This window comes from Ochlerotatus camptorhynchus, unplaced genomic scaffold, assembly GCF_037179485.1.
Source record: "Ochlerotatus camptorhynchus isolate MF236.1 unplaced genomic scaffold, CSIRO-AGI_Acam_v1.1 ptg000367l, whole genome shotgun sequence".
Lineage (NCBI taxonomy): Eukaryota > Metazoa > Arthropoda > Insecta > Diptera > Culicidae > Ochlerotatus > Ochlerotatus camptorhynchus.
In genome coordinates this window covers 574,206-591,523 of record NW_027040855.1, presented here as the reverse complement: position 1 = coordinate 591,523, position 17,318 = coordinate 574,206, and the positions used below count along the sequence as shown (strand labels likewise).

Here is a 17,318-nt window from a genome sequence, read left to right as displayed (position 1 = left end):
GTGCTGATATTTGTCATTGTCACTGAGGCGCGATATTGACAAAATTGTTTTTCACAGTTACTAATAGACTTGATCCTCAACAAAAAAAACCTTTGTCAAAATCTCATTAATTTTTTTGTTAATGACAAAGATTCACCTGGTAACAAAAAGTGTAATTTCGTGCATTCTTAGTCACATTACTGTTATCCAAGCAGTTCAGGACGTACATGCTTGTTCACTTTAACGGCTCCATGTAATTAATCATTTTGTTCGAATATTTTCCACAGAGATGGCGCTGTTCCGCTGGTAGGAAGTGATAAAAATCCCCATATAGAAATTGAGAGAAGTGGGAATAATTCACTTTCGGTGCATATTCAGGTAAAAAAAGTGAACGACAACCTAAATAAATTAGTCAGGGGCTTTGTCGTTCAGTTTTTTTCCCGGAAATTAATGCTAAACAAGCGACAATTAAATAAAAATGATTTTCCCCCATACAGTTTTACCTGCTTTACTACCAGTCCCCAGAGAGCCAAAAAAAATCAAATTTGAGAGAGAAATTCTCTCTCACGAGCTCAATCTCTCAACATGCCATGTATTTTGTTGACACTCGATTTGTGATTTCCCTTTCACAGATTACAAAATAGAGTACCTGACACTACAAAACATGTCTGGTTTCTCTATATATGCATTTGCTTTATCATTTGAAGTCCCTCCTTTGTTACATATTCTGCGCAAAATTACTTTATGCCCCGCCCCATACATAAAATTCGGCGGGAAATTCTGTGAGGGGTGAGCTATTTTGTGTGCAGAATGTGTAAAAAGGAGGAACTTCGAATAATAATCTAAATGCATATATAGAGGTACCAGACATCTTTTGCACTGCAGTGTCCTCTGTGAACAATTATAAGAAAACAGATTGTGTCTAGTTTCCGATAGATGTCACCGCAAACAACAGCTGTGACATCTGATGGAACATGTATGCAGAAGCTTGACAAAATGATCAATTGTTTTGCTCAAGTAATTTAATTGCGTTTCAAATTTAGCTAATAAAAAAATCTGCACATGTTCGTCACTAACAGCTTTGTCTCTGACAATTGAGGGGGTTAGAAGGAAAGAGGTGTAATTGACTTTGATCGATTCTTTTCATCGATTTTCTCTTTCGTTAATAATTCAGCTGCTTACACATTCCTATACTGGTGTGCCATTTTGGATGCTGGACGAGAACCTCCTTTATCAAACTGTGTGGCAGAAATAAAGTTAAAAATAAATAAAAATCTGTTTATAACGCTGTGGCTATCAAAAGAGAAAGTCGATGAAGAGAATCGATCAAAGTCACTTACACCCCTTTCCTTCCAACCCCCCCCCCCCCCCCACCCCAATTGAAATGGTTTGCCTTGACAATGACTGTTAGCTGAAATGAGTGGCCGAAGCAGAATATTTATCACAGAGACTTTACATCCTCTTCTTGTATCTTGCATATAAAAGCTATTACTATCACCAATATTCTCGTTTTCGTTCAAACCGTATTTTCCATATAAAAAGTTTTTTGTATGAAAAATACGGTTCGAACGAAAACAAGAATATAGGTTTTTATCTCATAGTTTCCTAATAACGAGAAGTAGCATTTTAGCTGTAATGAGCATGTTCAAGCCTGTTGGGAATGCTTCAAAGAAGAGAAGTCGAGAGCAGGCGAAAGCTCTTCAAAGTCAGGCAGAAGAAAACTGATTAGTTATGCACGCGTTCGCTAAAGATTAGGAATCGCAACGTCAGTCGTCTGCAAACAGAACATTCCATGTGCTATGCACGCGCTTTTGGAGAAATAGATTGAAAGATTATTCTCATCAGTTGTTGACAACCTTGTCGCGTTTAGTATTTATTCACAAAATATACACAATCCCACTAGCTAAATCTAAATCTTTTAGCGCACATTATTGGCGTTCCTCTTCGTCTATTAAGTCACTCGGCTTGAAGTGGCTCACAATATTGACGGTCCAGTCCGATTCGACGCCTTTGGTGAATTCCTTGATGAACCGATAGTTGCAGATACTGATTTTGTCGCGATACTCTGGCATGACACTGTGAGGGGTAAAGAATGAAGAAAAGCAGGTGAAGATATTTATCGGTAAAGTATTACAACTTATAAGAAGAAGGCGGTATGAGAAGCTATGATTTTGGGAACATGGAGTTAGCCCTTTCCTTCCCAGAAGAGTTCTAGTTGGTTTGAAATGCACAAATGAGTTTAAAAAAGTGCTAGAACAAAAGATGCTCCGTTCCACAGTGGTCCAGCATGAGAATATAGCAGGGAAAATGCATTTAAAGCCGGAAATTGAAATGTTAGAAAAAAGTGTCTTCTACAAAGTTGTTTCTTACAGTTGGGCCCATATTTTGGCGTCAATTAATACTAGAATTTTATATCTAAATAAAAAAACTGACTTTTTTATTTGCAGCAATAAGCATAGTTTTTTTTTCCTTGATTTGTTTTCCGTCGATCTTGTTTTCCGTGCTGAGCACCAATGCTACCGACGCCAGGAAGGCAGCTCCCACACCTGGACCCTACATATCGACCCATCAACTCATGAACCGGGGACCAACGGGTTTACTTCCCTTCCGAAGGAAGGCGTGATCAGAGATGTTAATGCATCAGAACATCCCGGCGGCGCCGACTGGGATTTAACCCTGCTAGGGTGAGAGGCAATCACACTTACCACTACACAACCGGCGCCGCTGATTAGCAAAGTTGTAGATCAGCTAATTTCGAGCAACGTAATTTTTATTTCAAATTGCTCAGCAAACCCGAGCAGGAGAAAATAACTAATGAATTAAGTATGTTTCAGTTAGTATTTGGTCGTTTCTTTTTAATTACTGTAGCGCCTCAAGAAACTATTCACAACGTTTTGATCCGGAAGGATTCTTTATTTAGTAGTGAAAATATCATCAGGATTCATATACTTGTTCAAAAGTTATCGAAGATGGAACGTGACAGACGTGAAAAAATTCTGCACACTCACGTGCAAAATCCACCGTGGCCAGGAGGAATGATTGCAATGGCTTTCAAACTTCCAAAATCGACTGTAAATACCGTGCTTAAACGTTACCGGGAAACACTAACGTTGGATCGCGCAAGTGGAACATATGACCGAAAACTACAAGCGAAGGTCATAAGGGTAGTCCAATAGAATCCTGGGATCTCCGGTCGTGATTTGGCGAAAAGGTTCAGTGCGACAACAGTTCGGCGAATCTGGTTGCCAAAAACCGTGCAAGGAAGCTGTACGAGCAAGTTCTGACCAAGTATAACGGACGATGAAACTTACGTAAAAATGGACTATGGACAAATCCCGGGCTAAAAATTTTACTTTGTTAAACGTAAGGGGGATGCTCCGGATAAATTCAAATTTGTCTTTGCAGATAAATTCGCTCGCAAGTTGGTGATTTGGCAAGGCATCTGCAGTTGCGGAAAGAAACCAAAGGTTTTCATCACTGGAGCGACTATGAATGGACAACTTTACAAGGAGGAATGTCTCCAGAACATAATTTTGCCGTTCATTCAATCACACGAAGGTCCCGTAAAGTTCTGGCCTGACTTAGCCAGCTGCCATTACAGGCGCGATCTCATAGAATGGTATAAGCAGAATAATGTCGATTTTATTGAGAAAAGTATCAATCCACCAAATTGTCTAGATATTCGTCCCATTGAAAAATTTTGGGCAATTATCAAGCGCAAATTGAAGAAATGTGGCAAAACAATCAAACACCATCTGATTTGGAGAAGTGGTGGAAAAGGATGGTAGATGAGGTTGACAGTACTACTGTTGTTCATTCCTTTATTTAACGTCGGTCTCTGTTCCGCAATCTAGTGCCAATCACCGACGGACATCGATTGCCATCCATTGACGGCAATCGAATGTGCAGGAAGGCAGCTTCCACACCTGCGTAGGATATCGCACCCATTCACAACACACATGGGCCGGGACCAACGGCTTTACTTCCCTTCCGAAGGAAGACGTGACCAGAGATTTTTATACCTCAGAAAAATCCCACCGACCTCGGCTGGGATTGAACCCAGACCCATTGGGGTGTTAGAAAGCAGTCACGCTTACCACTACTCCACCGGCGCCGGCTGACAGTACTACTGTGCAAGGCATGATGCGAGGTATTCCGCGAAAAGTTCGAAAATTCATCCGAAAAGCTGACGAATAATTTTTGTTGTATTCTTCCCTTAAAGCTAAATAAAAATCCTAAAAAATGGTACCTTTAGCGTTTTTTTTAAACTTTATTTCCCCTTGGAGAAATGACCAATTTTGTGCGGCCAAATTCTAAATGGAACAGACTTTACCTAATTCAGACCTGATACCAAAATTTGGTATTGATCAGCATGACATAAGAGGTAAAATATTAAAAAATTGCATGCAAAATACTTTGTAAATGACAAAAATTGTTATTTGGATACCAAAAGAATACCTGTGTGGTATTGTTTGGTATTACATTTGCTTAATTTCGTATTGGAATGGTATTGTAGGAAATTTTTTTCGGTATTATTTTTAGGTATTATACCTCTTATGTCAGGTTCATTCATACTAATTTAAGGCACATAACATATGTGGAACTTTATGCAAAATAGCTGATAAAAGTTGACTCCTTTTATCTGTTGCCTCAGTGGTATAACTGACATAGTTGGACATCGATCTGTCAAAATAAAATGTTCGTGAAATGGACACTGAGCGTTCATAAGAACCAATGTCGAAAACGTAAACAATGGCTTCGTTCGTGAATTCTCGATGAACATTTCAAATGGTCCTATCTGCTTTGATCGATTCTCTTCATCGACTTTCTCTTTCCATAACCACTGCTATACAAACAGATTTCGCGCTAATTCTACCACATAGTTTGATAAAGGAGGTTCTTATCTAGCGTCCAAAACGTCAAATACAACAGGGAAAGGTTTTGCAGCTGAGTTATTAACGAAAGAGAAAGTCGATGAAGAGAATCGATCAAAGCAGATAGGACCATTTGAAATGTTCATCGAGAATTTCTTGTAGTTCAAAGTCAATCCATGTAAGCCTTCAATCAACAATCAATACGAAACTAACGATTTTAAATTGGCTCACTACTTGACTAGCCTATTGGCCCCAAGCAAATCGAGTCTTAGAGTTACCTCTATGCTTCAATTCTACCGGATAGGATGAGTCTCGCTCTACACAATCATCTTGGTGGTTTACTTGAGTGAGATTTCATTATCGAGAAAATCGCGGAAAAAGTAATTCGACAGTGAGCATGCATACTCTTTGCATTGCTACAGCTAAGCGAAACAATTTTCTAGAATTTGTTCAATGCAAAGTAGTAACAGGTTGTATTGGCTATCAAAAGCAACAGCAAACGCACCGAGAAACGTTAAATCTAGCGAGTTATTAACAAAAGAGAAAATCGACGAAGAGAATCGATCATCGCGTATAGGCCCTTATGCATGCTCACTGTCGAATTGTTTGCGTTTGTGGCATTGGCCCTTATGAAAGAAAAGCAGATATACGGTTGCATGCTCAGAAAGCATTGACGATGACGTAGACTCGCAACTCTTTTCTCTTAAGGGCCACCCACATTAGATCCGTTCGCGTTGCGTTGACGAAAATTTGACAGTTAGACAATAGATTTAGCTGTCACTTTGCCGCAACGCGTTCGATCCGGATCTAATGTGCGTGGGCCTATAAGATAAAATCTCATAAGCATCTGACAATCTGTGCATGAAATCTAGCTGACTTTGTGTTATCTCTTCATTCCACCATGGTACCAGCAAACCGCCGTCTCATCACGGAAAGATTGACAGTATCGTATGGGATTTCGTCATGGGCTACAAAATGGTGAGTGACAATCTGGAAGCAGCGATATACCTAGCTCCGGTCCTCACAAGTTCCTACCTCACGCCTCCACGAGTCATATGATCACAAAAGACTGCCAGCTGAAACATGGGCACAGCTGGTTGGCGTAGCCTGGGCAATGTTGTCAATCATAACATAGCACGGTGATAGAGGAAATGCTTCGCCAACCCGAGCGTCTGTTCACCATGGAGGTGCGGCTCAAACAGCGTCTGACTGGCATCCAGCGGCTGAATAAGAAATGCTCTTCCCCGGAAGCTACACCTAAGATGGCAGCCCCATCACGGCGGATAAGAGACCTTAGGCCAACCACCTACTGTCTCTGAAACCTTTACAATTGTTACAGAAACCAACAGAGAAAGACATCGAATTGATTTAACGGCAATGACTTTTAGCGCAAAACAACGGACACGAATTGGATCATGGAATGTATTGACGTTAGCCCAGCAGGGTAAACTGGCACAGCAAGTCGATAGAAATCTGACCTGGGCCCAGGTCAAGGCAAAAGCGAGCAGCCGCCCAGGATGGAAGTCTTTCACGTTGGCCCTTTGCACCGCTGGTGGTGCACAGGACCCTTAAGTAAGTAAGTATGGAATTTTCATAGAAGTGAAGGGTAAGGAAATGTTCACCATGTTTCACGAACAAACTGACGTTTGCTTACGGGATTTTATCTTAGGAGTAAAGAATTACAGAGTGACCGAAAAGGCGAATTGTTAATTATCAAGGTAATGCGCAATGAGACGTAAACAGGCTAGTTTATTAAATTATTTTATAAGGCTCAAACGAATTCACTTTACAGAGCCGAGGATTCTTGGTCACAATACTATACATTAGACTGATGCAAAATTTGAAATTATCGCTCCACAGTGTTCAAACGGTTTCAAATTGGGTCCTGATTAGCCTCCGAAAGTTTAAACTCATTTGATAAGAAACTGACTTGGCACAAACCATTTGAAGTTTATATGGAAATTACTATGGGAAAACAAAACTGTTTTGATCATTGTCTTCTAGGCTTTTACATACTGTACTGTTAAAAATTTCTATTGCTATTCTTAGGGGAATTTTTATCAGCTACAACTTTGCCAAAATTCGGTTTTCAGCCAAACGTCAAATTAAATAGTTATTAATTGTTTAAGAGATTGATAATCTTATGGCAAGATTAAGCAACTGTATTGTGGGCAACACTGTATTCTGCAGTGTGACATAGTACCCATGATTTCTCACTAAATGAGTTCAAATTTTGGGAGGCTAATAGGGGCCCAATTTGGAACCGTTTGAGCACTGTGGAGCGAAAATTTCAAATTTTGCATCAGTCTACTATACATCTTAAGACTATAGTCAAAAGGTACAACCAGGGCTCTACATTTTCGAAGCTCTAAAATGAACTCGAGTTTTGTTTCTCTCATACAAACGTGTTCCACGCTTCATTTCTATAACGCCTAGCTAGACTATCAGCAAAAAATGATAATAAAAAAAGAAGCACGCTTAGAAGGAAACGCTGGCTGTGGATCTTCTCGTCGTTGCTTTGCTCATCGCTTTCAATGTAACTAACGTCGATCTAGTTAAACGAAACCTCATTATGGCTTTCAATCCTCTTTCACGAACACATTTCAATTTGTTTAAAATGCGTTATGTCCCGTTGTCGTTAATTTTTTTTAGATAAATATGTGGATGGAAGATAAAATAAACATATTACGTGTAATCTTCAAGTGTTTTCACGTGAGAAATGCTTTAAATATGTAATTTCATGTTCCGTCATATACGTCATGAAACCTCTGTTGATGTGTTTCATGAAAGAGAAAACTATCAAAGTCGAGCGCTCTTTCGCTCATCCGTTTCACCGAAGCTTGAAAGGAAGACCAATGGAGCGACGGGAGAAAGAGAGACAAGCGATTGAACATTTCTAGATAGAGCAGGAATTAGGGCGTAACAGCTTTTGTAAACAATGACTTCTATCGATGATTTCTAGGTATTCAAGGAACGTCCACGCAGACCAACCTAACTATCGAATAGGGGAAGTCTTTCCTTAGCCGATGAGGATGTTGGTTTGCGTGGGCGAGCCTTAAATTTCTAGAAATTATCAGAGAAGTCATTGTTTACAAAAGCTGTTAGGCCCTAATTCCAGCTCTATCTAGATTTGTTTGTGCACGCCGACTGAGGTTCTAGAATGCTGCGAAGCTGTTCGACTTTAACAGAAAAAGAAAGCCAGCAGTCTTTCGTCGCATCGATTTGGTCGATTGAAGCTGATATAAACTCTTTATCGCTATCCAAAAAGCCTCCTCCATCAGAACTGGAGTCGCTTCCAGTGGTTTCATTGTATGGCAGTTACGCCAAAGAGGGTCAGAGCGCTTCCATAGCAGCAATTGACGCAAAACGTGGCCAGCACTCACACACTTATCACTAAACCTTTGAATGTATTGCAAATTACTAATGATCTGACGAAGCGGTTCTCGGCCGTGACCGAAATCTCGAAGGTGAGGTACAATAAACTTCGCGTGGTCGTCTCTAACCTGAAACAAGCTAACGAGATTGTTGCCTCCCAGCTCTTTACACTCGAGTATAGAGTGTACATCCCAGCTCGTAATGTGGAGATCGATGGTGTGGTCACCGAAGCGAGTCTGACCCCCGAGAGTTTGGCGAAGCAAGCGGTTGGCCGTTTCAAGAACCCCTTGCTTCCCACGATTGAGATTCTGGAAGTCCAGAAGATGAACTCAGTATCTTTCAGCGAGGGTAAAAAGAGCTTTACCCCCACAGACTCGTTTCGGGTGACCTTTTCTGGTTCAGCCCTTCCTCACTACATCGAGTTGGGAAAACTTCGGCTACCTGTGCGCTTGTTTGTCCCTCGGGTCATGAACTGCCAAAACTGCAAAGCACGAGAATGGCGCCTGCACAGTCACTGCACCAAAATGCGTGTACTGTAAGGGAACTCCTCATGGTCTCTCATCGTGCCCGGCGTACAAACAACGCGGGGAGAAAATAGAACGCTCTCTTAAGGAGCGTTCCAGGCAGTCTTTTGCAGCAATGCTAAAAACAGCCACACCATCAACCAACGACAAAAATCCCTTTGCTGTTTTGTCTGATGACGAGTCTGACTCTGACTTGGCTGAGGAGGGAGTTTCTTTCAGTTTTCCGGAAGGTTCTGCACGGAAACGAAAACGCATCCGTTCGCGGAATGTTGCAGATAAGGAACTCCAAATCAGCTTGCCCAAATCAAGGAGTGATGGAAAAAAGGAATTTTCAACTCCTCCTGGTTTCCGCAGAACTGACTATAACCAGAACTTTCCATCTCTCCCGGGGACATAAAAAACCCCTGATGGCCCATTTTTAAGAACAGAAGCCCCTTCTTCATCCGGGTTGTTCTCATTTGATAAAATTGTGGACGATATTCTCAAGTACCTCAATATTTCTGATCCTCTCAAAAGCATTGTTCTGGCAATGCTTCCTTCTGTGAAGACCCTCTTGAAGCAATTGACATTGAAGTGGCCCCTCATTGCAGCAATCATTTCCTTCGATGGATAATTTTCCAAACGAGGTCGGGGATTTGATCACTGTTCTACAGTGGAATTGTCGAAGTCTAATTCCTAAATTAGATTCTTTTAAGTTTTTAATTCACAATAATGATTGTGATGCATTTGCTGTTTGTGAAACTTGGCTCTCTTCAGATATCGATCTTCCTTTTTATAATTTTAACATTATTCGACTGGATCGTGAGGATTCGCGTGGAGGAGGAGTACTTTTGGGGATCAAAAAGTGCCATTCCTTCTATAGAGTGAATCTTCCACAATTTCCAGGTATTGAAGTTGTCGCATGTCAGGCTATTTTTAAAGGTAAGAGCCTTTGTATTGCTTCTGTTTTTATTCCTCCTAGAGCCGTTGTTAATCGAAAACAACTTTCAGATATATGTTCGGTACTTCCTGCTCCACGGTTGATTATGGGAGATTTTAATTCCCACGGTACAGGCTGGGGAACTGTATGATGACAACCGTTCTACCTTTATATATGACCTCTATGATAACTTCAATATGACAATTCTTAACAATGGAGAAGTAACACGTTTGGCTGGATCATCCTCGAATGGAAGTAAATTAGACCTCACACTTTGCTCTAACTTATTATCGTTGGATTGCACGTGGAATGTGATCCAAGATCCCCACGGTAGTGATCACTTGCCGATCAAAGTTTCAGTTGCCAGTGGGCTCAATCCGTCGGAACCCGTTAACGTCGCGTACGATCTTACCCGTAATATCGATTGGACAACGTTCAAAAATGTGATAGAAAATGCTCTAACGTCGGTAGAAGGGCTTCCACCGTTGGAGGAATATAAATTCCTCTCCAATCTGATCTTGGACAGCGCGCTTCAAGCTCAAACTCGGCCGGTTCCAGGAACGTCTTTCCGTAGGAAACCTCCTTCCCCTTGGTGGGACCAGCAATGCACTGAGGTTTATCGTAAAAATCCGACGCGTTTAAGCTTTTCCGGAAACGCGGAACACCCGTGAATTTCGAAGCGTACTCTTTTCTTGAACGCGAACTCAAGAGCCTCATCAAAGCCAAGAAACGCGGATACTGGCGGCAATTCGTGGACGGATTATCGCACGAAACGTCGATGAATACGCTTTGGAATGTGGCGCGAAGGATGCGTAACCGGTCTTCAAACAACGAGAGCGAGGAGTACTCGGATAGTTGGATCCTCAAGTTCACGCGAAAAGTATGTCCTTATTCTGTGCCGACACAGATGATTCCTCGCGAAACGACGAATTCGGTAGACGAGATCAGCCAGCCTTTTTCAATGCTGGAGCTATCACTCGCGCTCCTTTCGTGTGGCAATTCGGCTCCGGGGGCTGATAGAATCAAGTTCAACTTGTTGAAGAACCTCCCAGACGTCGCTAAGAGGCGCATGTTGAACTTGTTTGGTCAGTTCCTGGAGCCTAATATTGTTCCGGATGATTGGAGGCGGGTGATCACAACTCGTATCGTCCCATTGCGATGTTATCGTGTATTCGAAAATTGTTTGAGAGAATGGTCCTTTGTCGCCTGGACAAATGGGTTGAGTTGAACCACCTACTCTCAGATACTCAATTTGGTTTCCGTAGGGGCAAGGGAACGAACGATTGTCTCGCGTTGCTTTCCATTGAAATTCAGTTGGCTTTTGCTAAAAAAGAGCAAATGGCTTCTGTCTTCTTGGATATTAAGGGGGCTGGGGGGGAGGGACTACGCTTGTGGCCTTTCTCCATTAATTAATAACTTTTTGTACAATTTGCTGTCAGAGAAACATATGAGCTTTTCTCATGGAAACTCTACAGCTTCACGATTTAGCTACATGGGTCTCCCCCAGGGCTCATGTTTAAGCCCCCTTTTATATAATTTCTACGTCAGAGAAATTGACAATTGTCTAAGTGACAACTGCACGTTGAGACAACTTGCAGATGACGGAGTAGTGTCTATGACAGGGCCCAGAGAGGCCGACCTGCAAGGACCCTTACAGGATACCTTAGATAATTTGTCTACTTGGGCTATCCAGCTAGGTATCGAATTCTCCACGGAGAAAACTGAGTTGGTCGTTTTTTCTAGGAAGCATAGCCCAGCACAACCGAAGCTTCAACTTTTGGGTAAGCCGATCACTCATTCCACGTCTTTCAAATATCGTGGGGTCTGGTTCGATTCAAAATGCACCAGGAGATCCCACATTCAGTATCTGAAGCGGAAATGCCAAGAAAGGATCAATTTTCTCCGTACAATTACCGGAACGTGGTGAGGAGCCCATCCGCAAGATCTTCTAACGTTGTACCGGACAACGATTTTATCGGTTTTAGAGTACGGTAGTTTTTGCTTCCAGTCGGCGGCTAAACGCACTTGATGATCCAGTATCGCTGTCTTCGTATCGCGTTAGGATGCATTCGATGGCCCCATGGCCCCCTCGACTCATACGATGAGTCTCGAAGTGTTAGCGGGCATGTTGCCACTCTCTGATCGGTTTTCGGAATTATCCCTCAGGCTCCTCACCCGATGTGAAATTATGAACCCACTGGTGATTGCAAACTTTGAGAAGCTTCTTGAGCTGAACCCTCAAACTCGTTTTATGTCATTGTACTACGTGTACATAACACAGGATGTCAGCCCTTCGCAGCATAATCCCTATCGTGTTTGCTTCTCCGACTTCGACAATTCTGTTCATTTTGATTTATCCATGACGCAAGAGATTCGCGGAATCCCAGAGCATCATCGTTCCATGATTGCTCCGTCAATTTTCGCTGCAAAGTTTGGCCAAGTTGATTCCGCAAGATGGATCACTAATAGAGGCGTCCGCTGGTTTCATAGCGCCTCTCGAATGCTTAATGCTCCTTGTTCCGTATATGTTGCTGAACTGGCGGCAATACATTATACGCTAGAAACGATCGCCTCACTTCCACCAGATCACTATTTTATTTTTACGGATAGTCTCAGTTCTGTCGAAGCTATTCGCTCTATGAGGCCGGTAAAGCACTCCTCGTTTTTTCTCATGAAAATACGAGAGCTTCTAAGTGCTTTATCTTTAAGATCTTTTGTCATCACCTTTGCATGGGTCCCATCTCATTGCTCGATTCCGGGCAATGAGATGGCGGACTCACTTGCTAAGGTGGGCGCTATAGAAGGCGATATTTACGATCGACAAATCGCCTACGACGAATTTTTCTTCATTTATCGTCAACAGTCACTCGTCAGCTGGCAGAATAAATGGAGCGAAGGGAATTTGGGACGATGGTTATATTCAATCATCCCTAAGGTGTCGAAGTGTCCTTGGTTCAAAGGGTTGGATGTGGGTCGAGACTTCATTCGTATGATGTCTCGCCTCATGTCCAATCACTACTCGTTAAACGCTCACTTGTTCCGTGTTGGGCTGGGGGACAGCAATCTCTGTGAATGTGGACAAGGTTACCAGGACGCAGATCACATTATTTGGTCATGTGCTGAGCACCGTGGAGTCAGATCCGAGTTGTACGATTCCCTTCGGGCTCGAGGTAGACAACCTAAGGTTCCAGTTCGGGATATGTTGGGTAGACGCGATGTGGAGTTTATGCACCTCATATATGTTTTCTTTCAGAATATTAACCATAGATTGTACGTTTGATTAACATTGTGTTTAGTTTGTATTTTGTGTGTGTGTGTGTGTGTGTGTGTGTGTGTGTGTGTTTTTTTTTTGTATATTTGTTTCTGTAATAATTGTATAATTACAGAGTTGATATAACGTCGATAGGATTAAGTATATGTTTTAGAAATAGTGAAATTTTTAAATCATAAATCATATTCCAAATCTCCTTTTCCCTCTCCCGATCCAAACAATTGTCATCCACTAACCTGGAGAAGACCGCGAGTAATCGGTTCAAATCCTTTAAGGGGCTGTTCATAAACTACGTAGACATTTTTTTGGGATTCTTGACCCCCCCCCTCCTGCGTAGACAATTGTCCATACATAAAAATTAAAATTTGTATGGGCCGTGGATAATTGTCACCCCCCCCCCCCCATAAACTGTCTACGTAGTTTATGGGGCTGTCTAATTTTAGATTTAAGACATTTATAATGTACAAAGAAAATGATAACTTGGCTCTGTAAAGTTCATTCGATTGAGCCTGTACAAATAAAGTAATCAACAAAAAAAAAAACGTATAAAAAACACGCGGGGCCATTTTACTCCAGGGGTGCGCCTTTGGCCTGTCATACCCTACGTATGCAGTTTGTGTGGAAAACTCTTCCCAAATATACACGGTACCTAAGAAAAAAGTACCCAAAATTAAGTTCCTTTCACTCAACACGTGGCTTCAGTGGGGATAGGTAAAATTAAGTTAAACGAGAAAACTCAATTTTGAGTAATCCTGATGAAGAATCCATTGAGTAAAAATTACCCAACGATCAATCGAATTGTATAGGTGAAAAATACCCAACGTACCAGCATCCAACCGGTTTTCGTAGCAACTTCTTTTGTCACTACCCCCAACGGATACCATACACAAACGATATTATAGATGGTACGACCATACCGCATAGAGTTGGGATGATATCCTGGCGTTTCTTATGTTTATGCGGGATATGTACCAAACACTAACGAAGACTAATGCGAGGACTAATTGAGCAGGAGCAGAGGCGATGGAGTACAAACAAAATTTAATGACAGCGTCGATGGCAGTGCAGGTTGATATGATTTTCATCCAAAATGAAGTTAAAAGTACCCAACGGTGAAAACATAACGGTTGAGTACTATTAACTGAAAATTGCGTTCGTTTTTACTTTGAATCGCAGCGTGTTTCAGTTAAATGGAATGTATTGATAAATATTTCAGGATATTCTTCGTAAATTACTTTACGCAATACAATTTACTAACATGTACATTATAAACAACTGAGGAAAGTACTAATTCATTCAATAATGACAAATACTACGTTTTGAGCTAAGCGATGATTAACAGAAAATTAACTTAAATTTGAGTTCATCTATTATTACTCAATAGATGAGTAAATTTGACCCATCGCTGCTTTTCTGATTCACTCAACGCACTATGGGCAAAAATGGGTCCAAAATTACCCAAAATTCAATAGCTCAACAGCACGCTGAATTCCGGTCATGAAAAACAACTTTTCCGAAGGGAAATCGTCCGGGGAATCGATTGCACGTGGTCCCATAGACCGGAGAGCCTTGTAGGTATGTCTTTTGGACCATTTTACCCCATTTTCCCCTACTTTTTGGAGGAAATGTTTTTTTACAGCTCTATTTTTCGTAAAACATAAGCACTTTATGCATGGTTTTAGAATACTATGTCTTTAAACAACAGTTCATGAGATATTAGGGGAATACGGGGTACACTTTAAAGGGGAGTAAGGGGTAAAAGTGAACCCTCGCTAAATTTATTTTAATTCATAGAAATGTTGAACGATGCGATTTTTTGAATGACCTCAAAGGTTGCCTGCAATAATAAGATTTTTTTTTCGAAATTTAAGGTTAATTGGGGTTAAATAAGTTTTAATTTACTGCTATCTGTTTTAAAAGAGTTTTCACTTTTTTTGTCTGTATACAGCAAAACGATATAGTGGTTCTCAGAATTTTGTAAAAATTGGTAGTTTTGTTCCTTATCGCAACATATTTGACCCATATTTTTTATTTTGTCATTAGGATGACTATTTATATATTAGGGCGGTCAAAAAAAATCATTTTTTTTCGATTCTTTTCAAACATTTATAACTTTTGAACTGTTTGGCCGATGACGGAACTCAAAATACCAAATGAAAGTTATTTAAAAGCTTTTTTCAGAAAAAAAAATAATGATATTAAAAAAAAAATGATTTTGTATTAAAAAAGCATTGATTGTATTTTCACTTTTACCCCTTTCTCCCCTATAAAGTGAACCCCGTATTCCCCTAATATCTCATAAACTGTTTTTTAAAGACATAGTATTCTAGAACCATGCATAAAATGCTTATGTTTTACGAAAAATAGAGCTGTGAAAAAACATTTCCTCCAAAAAAGTAGGGAAAAATGGGGTAAAATGGTCCAAAACACATACCTACAAGGCTCTCCGGTCTATGGAACCACGTGCAATCGATTCCCCGGACGATTTCCCTTCGGAAAAGTTGTTTTTCATGGCCGGAATTCAGCGTGCTGTTGAGCTATTGAATTTTGGGTAATTTTGAACCCATTTTTGCCCATAGTGCAACGGTAGACCTCAAATGATAGAACCCAACGGTGAGTTTTTTTTTAAACTTAATTTTGAGTGTTTTTTTTTCTTACCGTGTAGTGCAAATCTCGATTATTTTTTGAATAGGTCCGATTTACATGTTTCGATTTCTACCGCGTCCAGCGTGTTAGTTAACACAATAAATGGTACGTACCACCTTTTATTTAAGCTTTGAACTTTTGAGTGTATCAATCAATATTGCAAATCCATCGCTCAGGTCGTGGTAGGAAACGAATCAATTCGTTATTCAATAATTATTCAAAAATTAATCGAAAAACAATGTGTGGTACGAAAGTCTCATAAATGATAAATGCATACAAACTTACCCAATATTCAGTGGTATTGTCTCTCCCCGTTCGACCATTCCCTTCAACCCCTTTAGTACGTGAAATACCATCGTAATTTCAACGAATCGCTTTTGACTCGCTTCGTCTTCTTCGTCAAACATTACACCAACCTAAAAAAGAGTTGTGAACAAACAATGCATTAACCATTGTTTCCCAATCCAACACACCTCAACTAACCTGATACGGGAACGAGAAATAGATGTCTTCTTTTAATATCATCAACTCGTACCGTTGAGCAACGGACATTTTTTCGATCGATCCTTTCAAATCGTTCACCGTTTGCCGATCTACAAGTCCTTCGAGGTTTTTAAGTTCCCCACCCGCCAGGGAAGCTGATACAACCTGAAACAAATACTCCATTGTTTTACCGAGAATAAAAGACCCCATTGAATGATAGAGACTAACCTGCAGTGCCTGTTTGGCACCCTGAACAAAGTCCGGCAGACTGAACTCCCGGTCAAAGTACGGCCGGATTATGAAGTGCACCATTATCCAATTTTTAACCGATTTCATTACCGATGGCCAGATGATTTCCGGAAAGTCCATCAGCTTCGGAAGCATACGACCCCGTCCCCGAGGAGGCACATCGTCCGGTGCTTGGCTGGAAAAGTTGCGCCTTTGGCTGTTGTAATGGAAGGAGCAGCCATTGCTTACAGCAGCAGCGGCATTGAATAATGCTAACCGCTGAGCAGATCCCGAGGGATCTCGCTGATGGGTGGCCAAAATTCCTGAGGATGTTCGGGTGGAACCGGCTGTCGTCGCTTTACCGGGAAAAGTGTGCAGCAACCGCGAGAATTGATTGAGTTTATGAGCGCGTCGGTAAAAAGACATTGTAAAGTTTTGGACTAAAATGAACACTGAATAACACTATCGGCGTAACATGAAAACAATAACAGACTGCGAATAAAAGTTTAAGGTGACAGTTCGGAAGCCGGTTGACAATCGGATAATGAAAAAAAAAAAAATCGTTGTGTGGGTTGCTCGAAAGGCTCGAACCGGGCTGCTCGAAAAAATATTGTACGGCTGCAGCTGCACGCAAGTTGAACTTGCAAACAAGAAATATTTCACGCCACGTGGTTTTCATATTTCAACAATTTCAGCATATGCTATGGATGCGACGCCTTGAATACACTCAACGTTCGATAAACTGCAACATGTTTACCTATCACTTCTCGGTTGATTTTAGAGCAAAGACTGTTCAAGTTATAAAACGGACACACACTTTTATTCGCAACTTTATTATTTGACTGCTTAGCTTACACTCAAAAAATAATACACGTCAGCGTCAGAGTTACGTGAAAATAAGTAGCTTTTGTCCATCCCTTTCTTCACGTAAGAGCTACGTGATTCTGTGGTAGATCCTTTCTTCATTGAGCGAAGCGTACCATATTTTCACGTAAAAGGTGCGTGATTTGACCGATGAT

General features: G+C 41.1%; 1 protein-coding gene across 1 annotated transcript; it reads right to left on the bottom strand.

The window, feature by feature from the left end:
- Positions 1–1,829: 1,829 nt before the first annotated feature.
- LOC135709890 (m-AAA protease-interacting protein 1, mitochondrial) lies at positions 1,830–16,809 on the bottom strand. The gene is made up of 4 exons (XM_065232339.1): positions 16,300–16,809; positions 16,072–16,236; positions 15,874–16,004; positions 1,830–2,055 (listed from the first exon to the last, which is right to left on the bottom strand). The coding sequence occupies exons 1-4, from the start codon at positions 16,723–16,725 to the stop codon at positions 1,908–1,910; spliced, it is 870 nt and encodes a 289-aa protein (XP_065088411.1). The 5' UTR covers positions 16,726–16,809; the 3' UTR covers positions 1,830–1,907.
- Between the last annotated feature and the right edge of the window lie 509 nt (positions 16,810–17,318).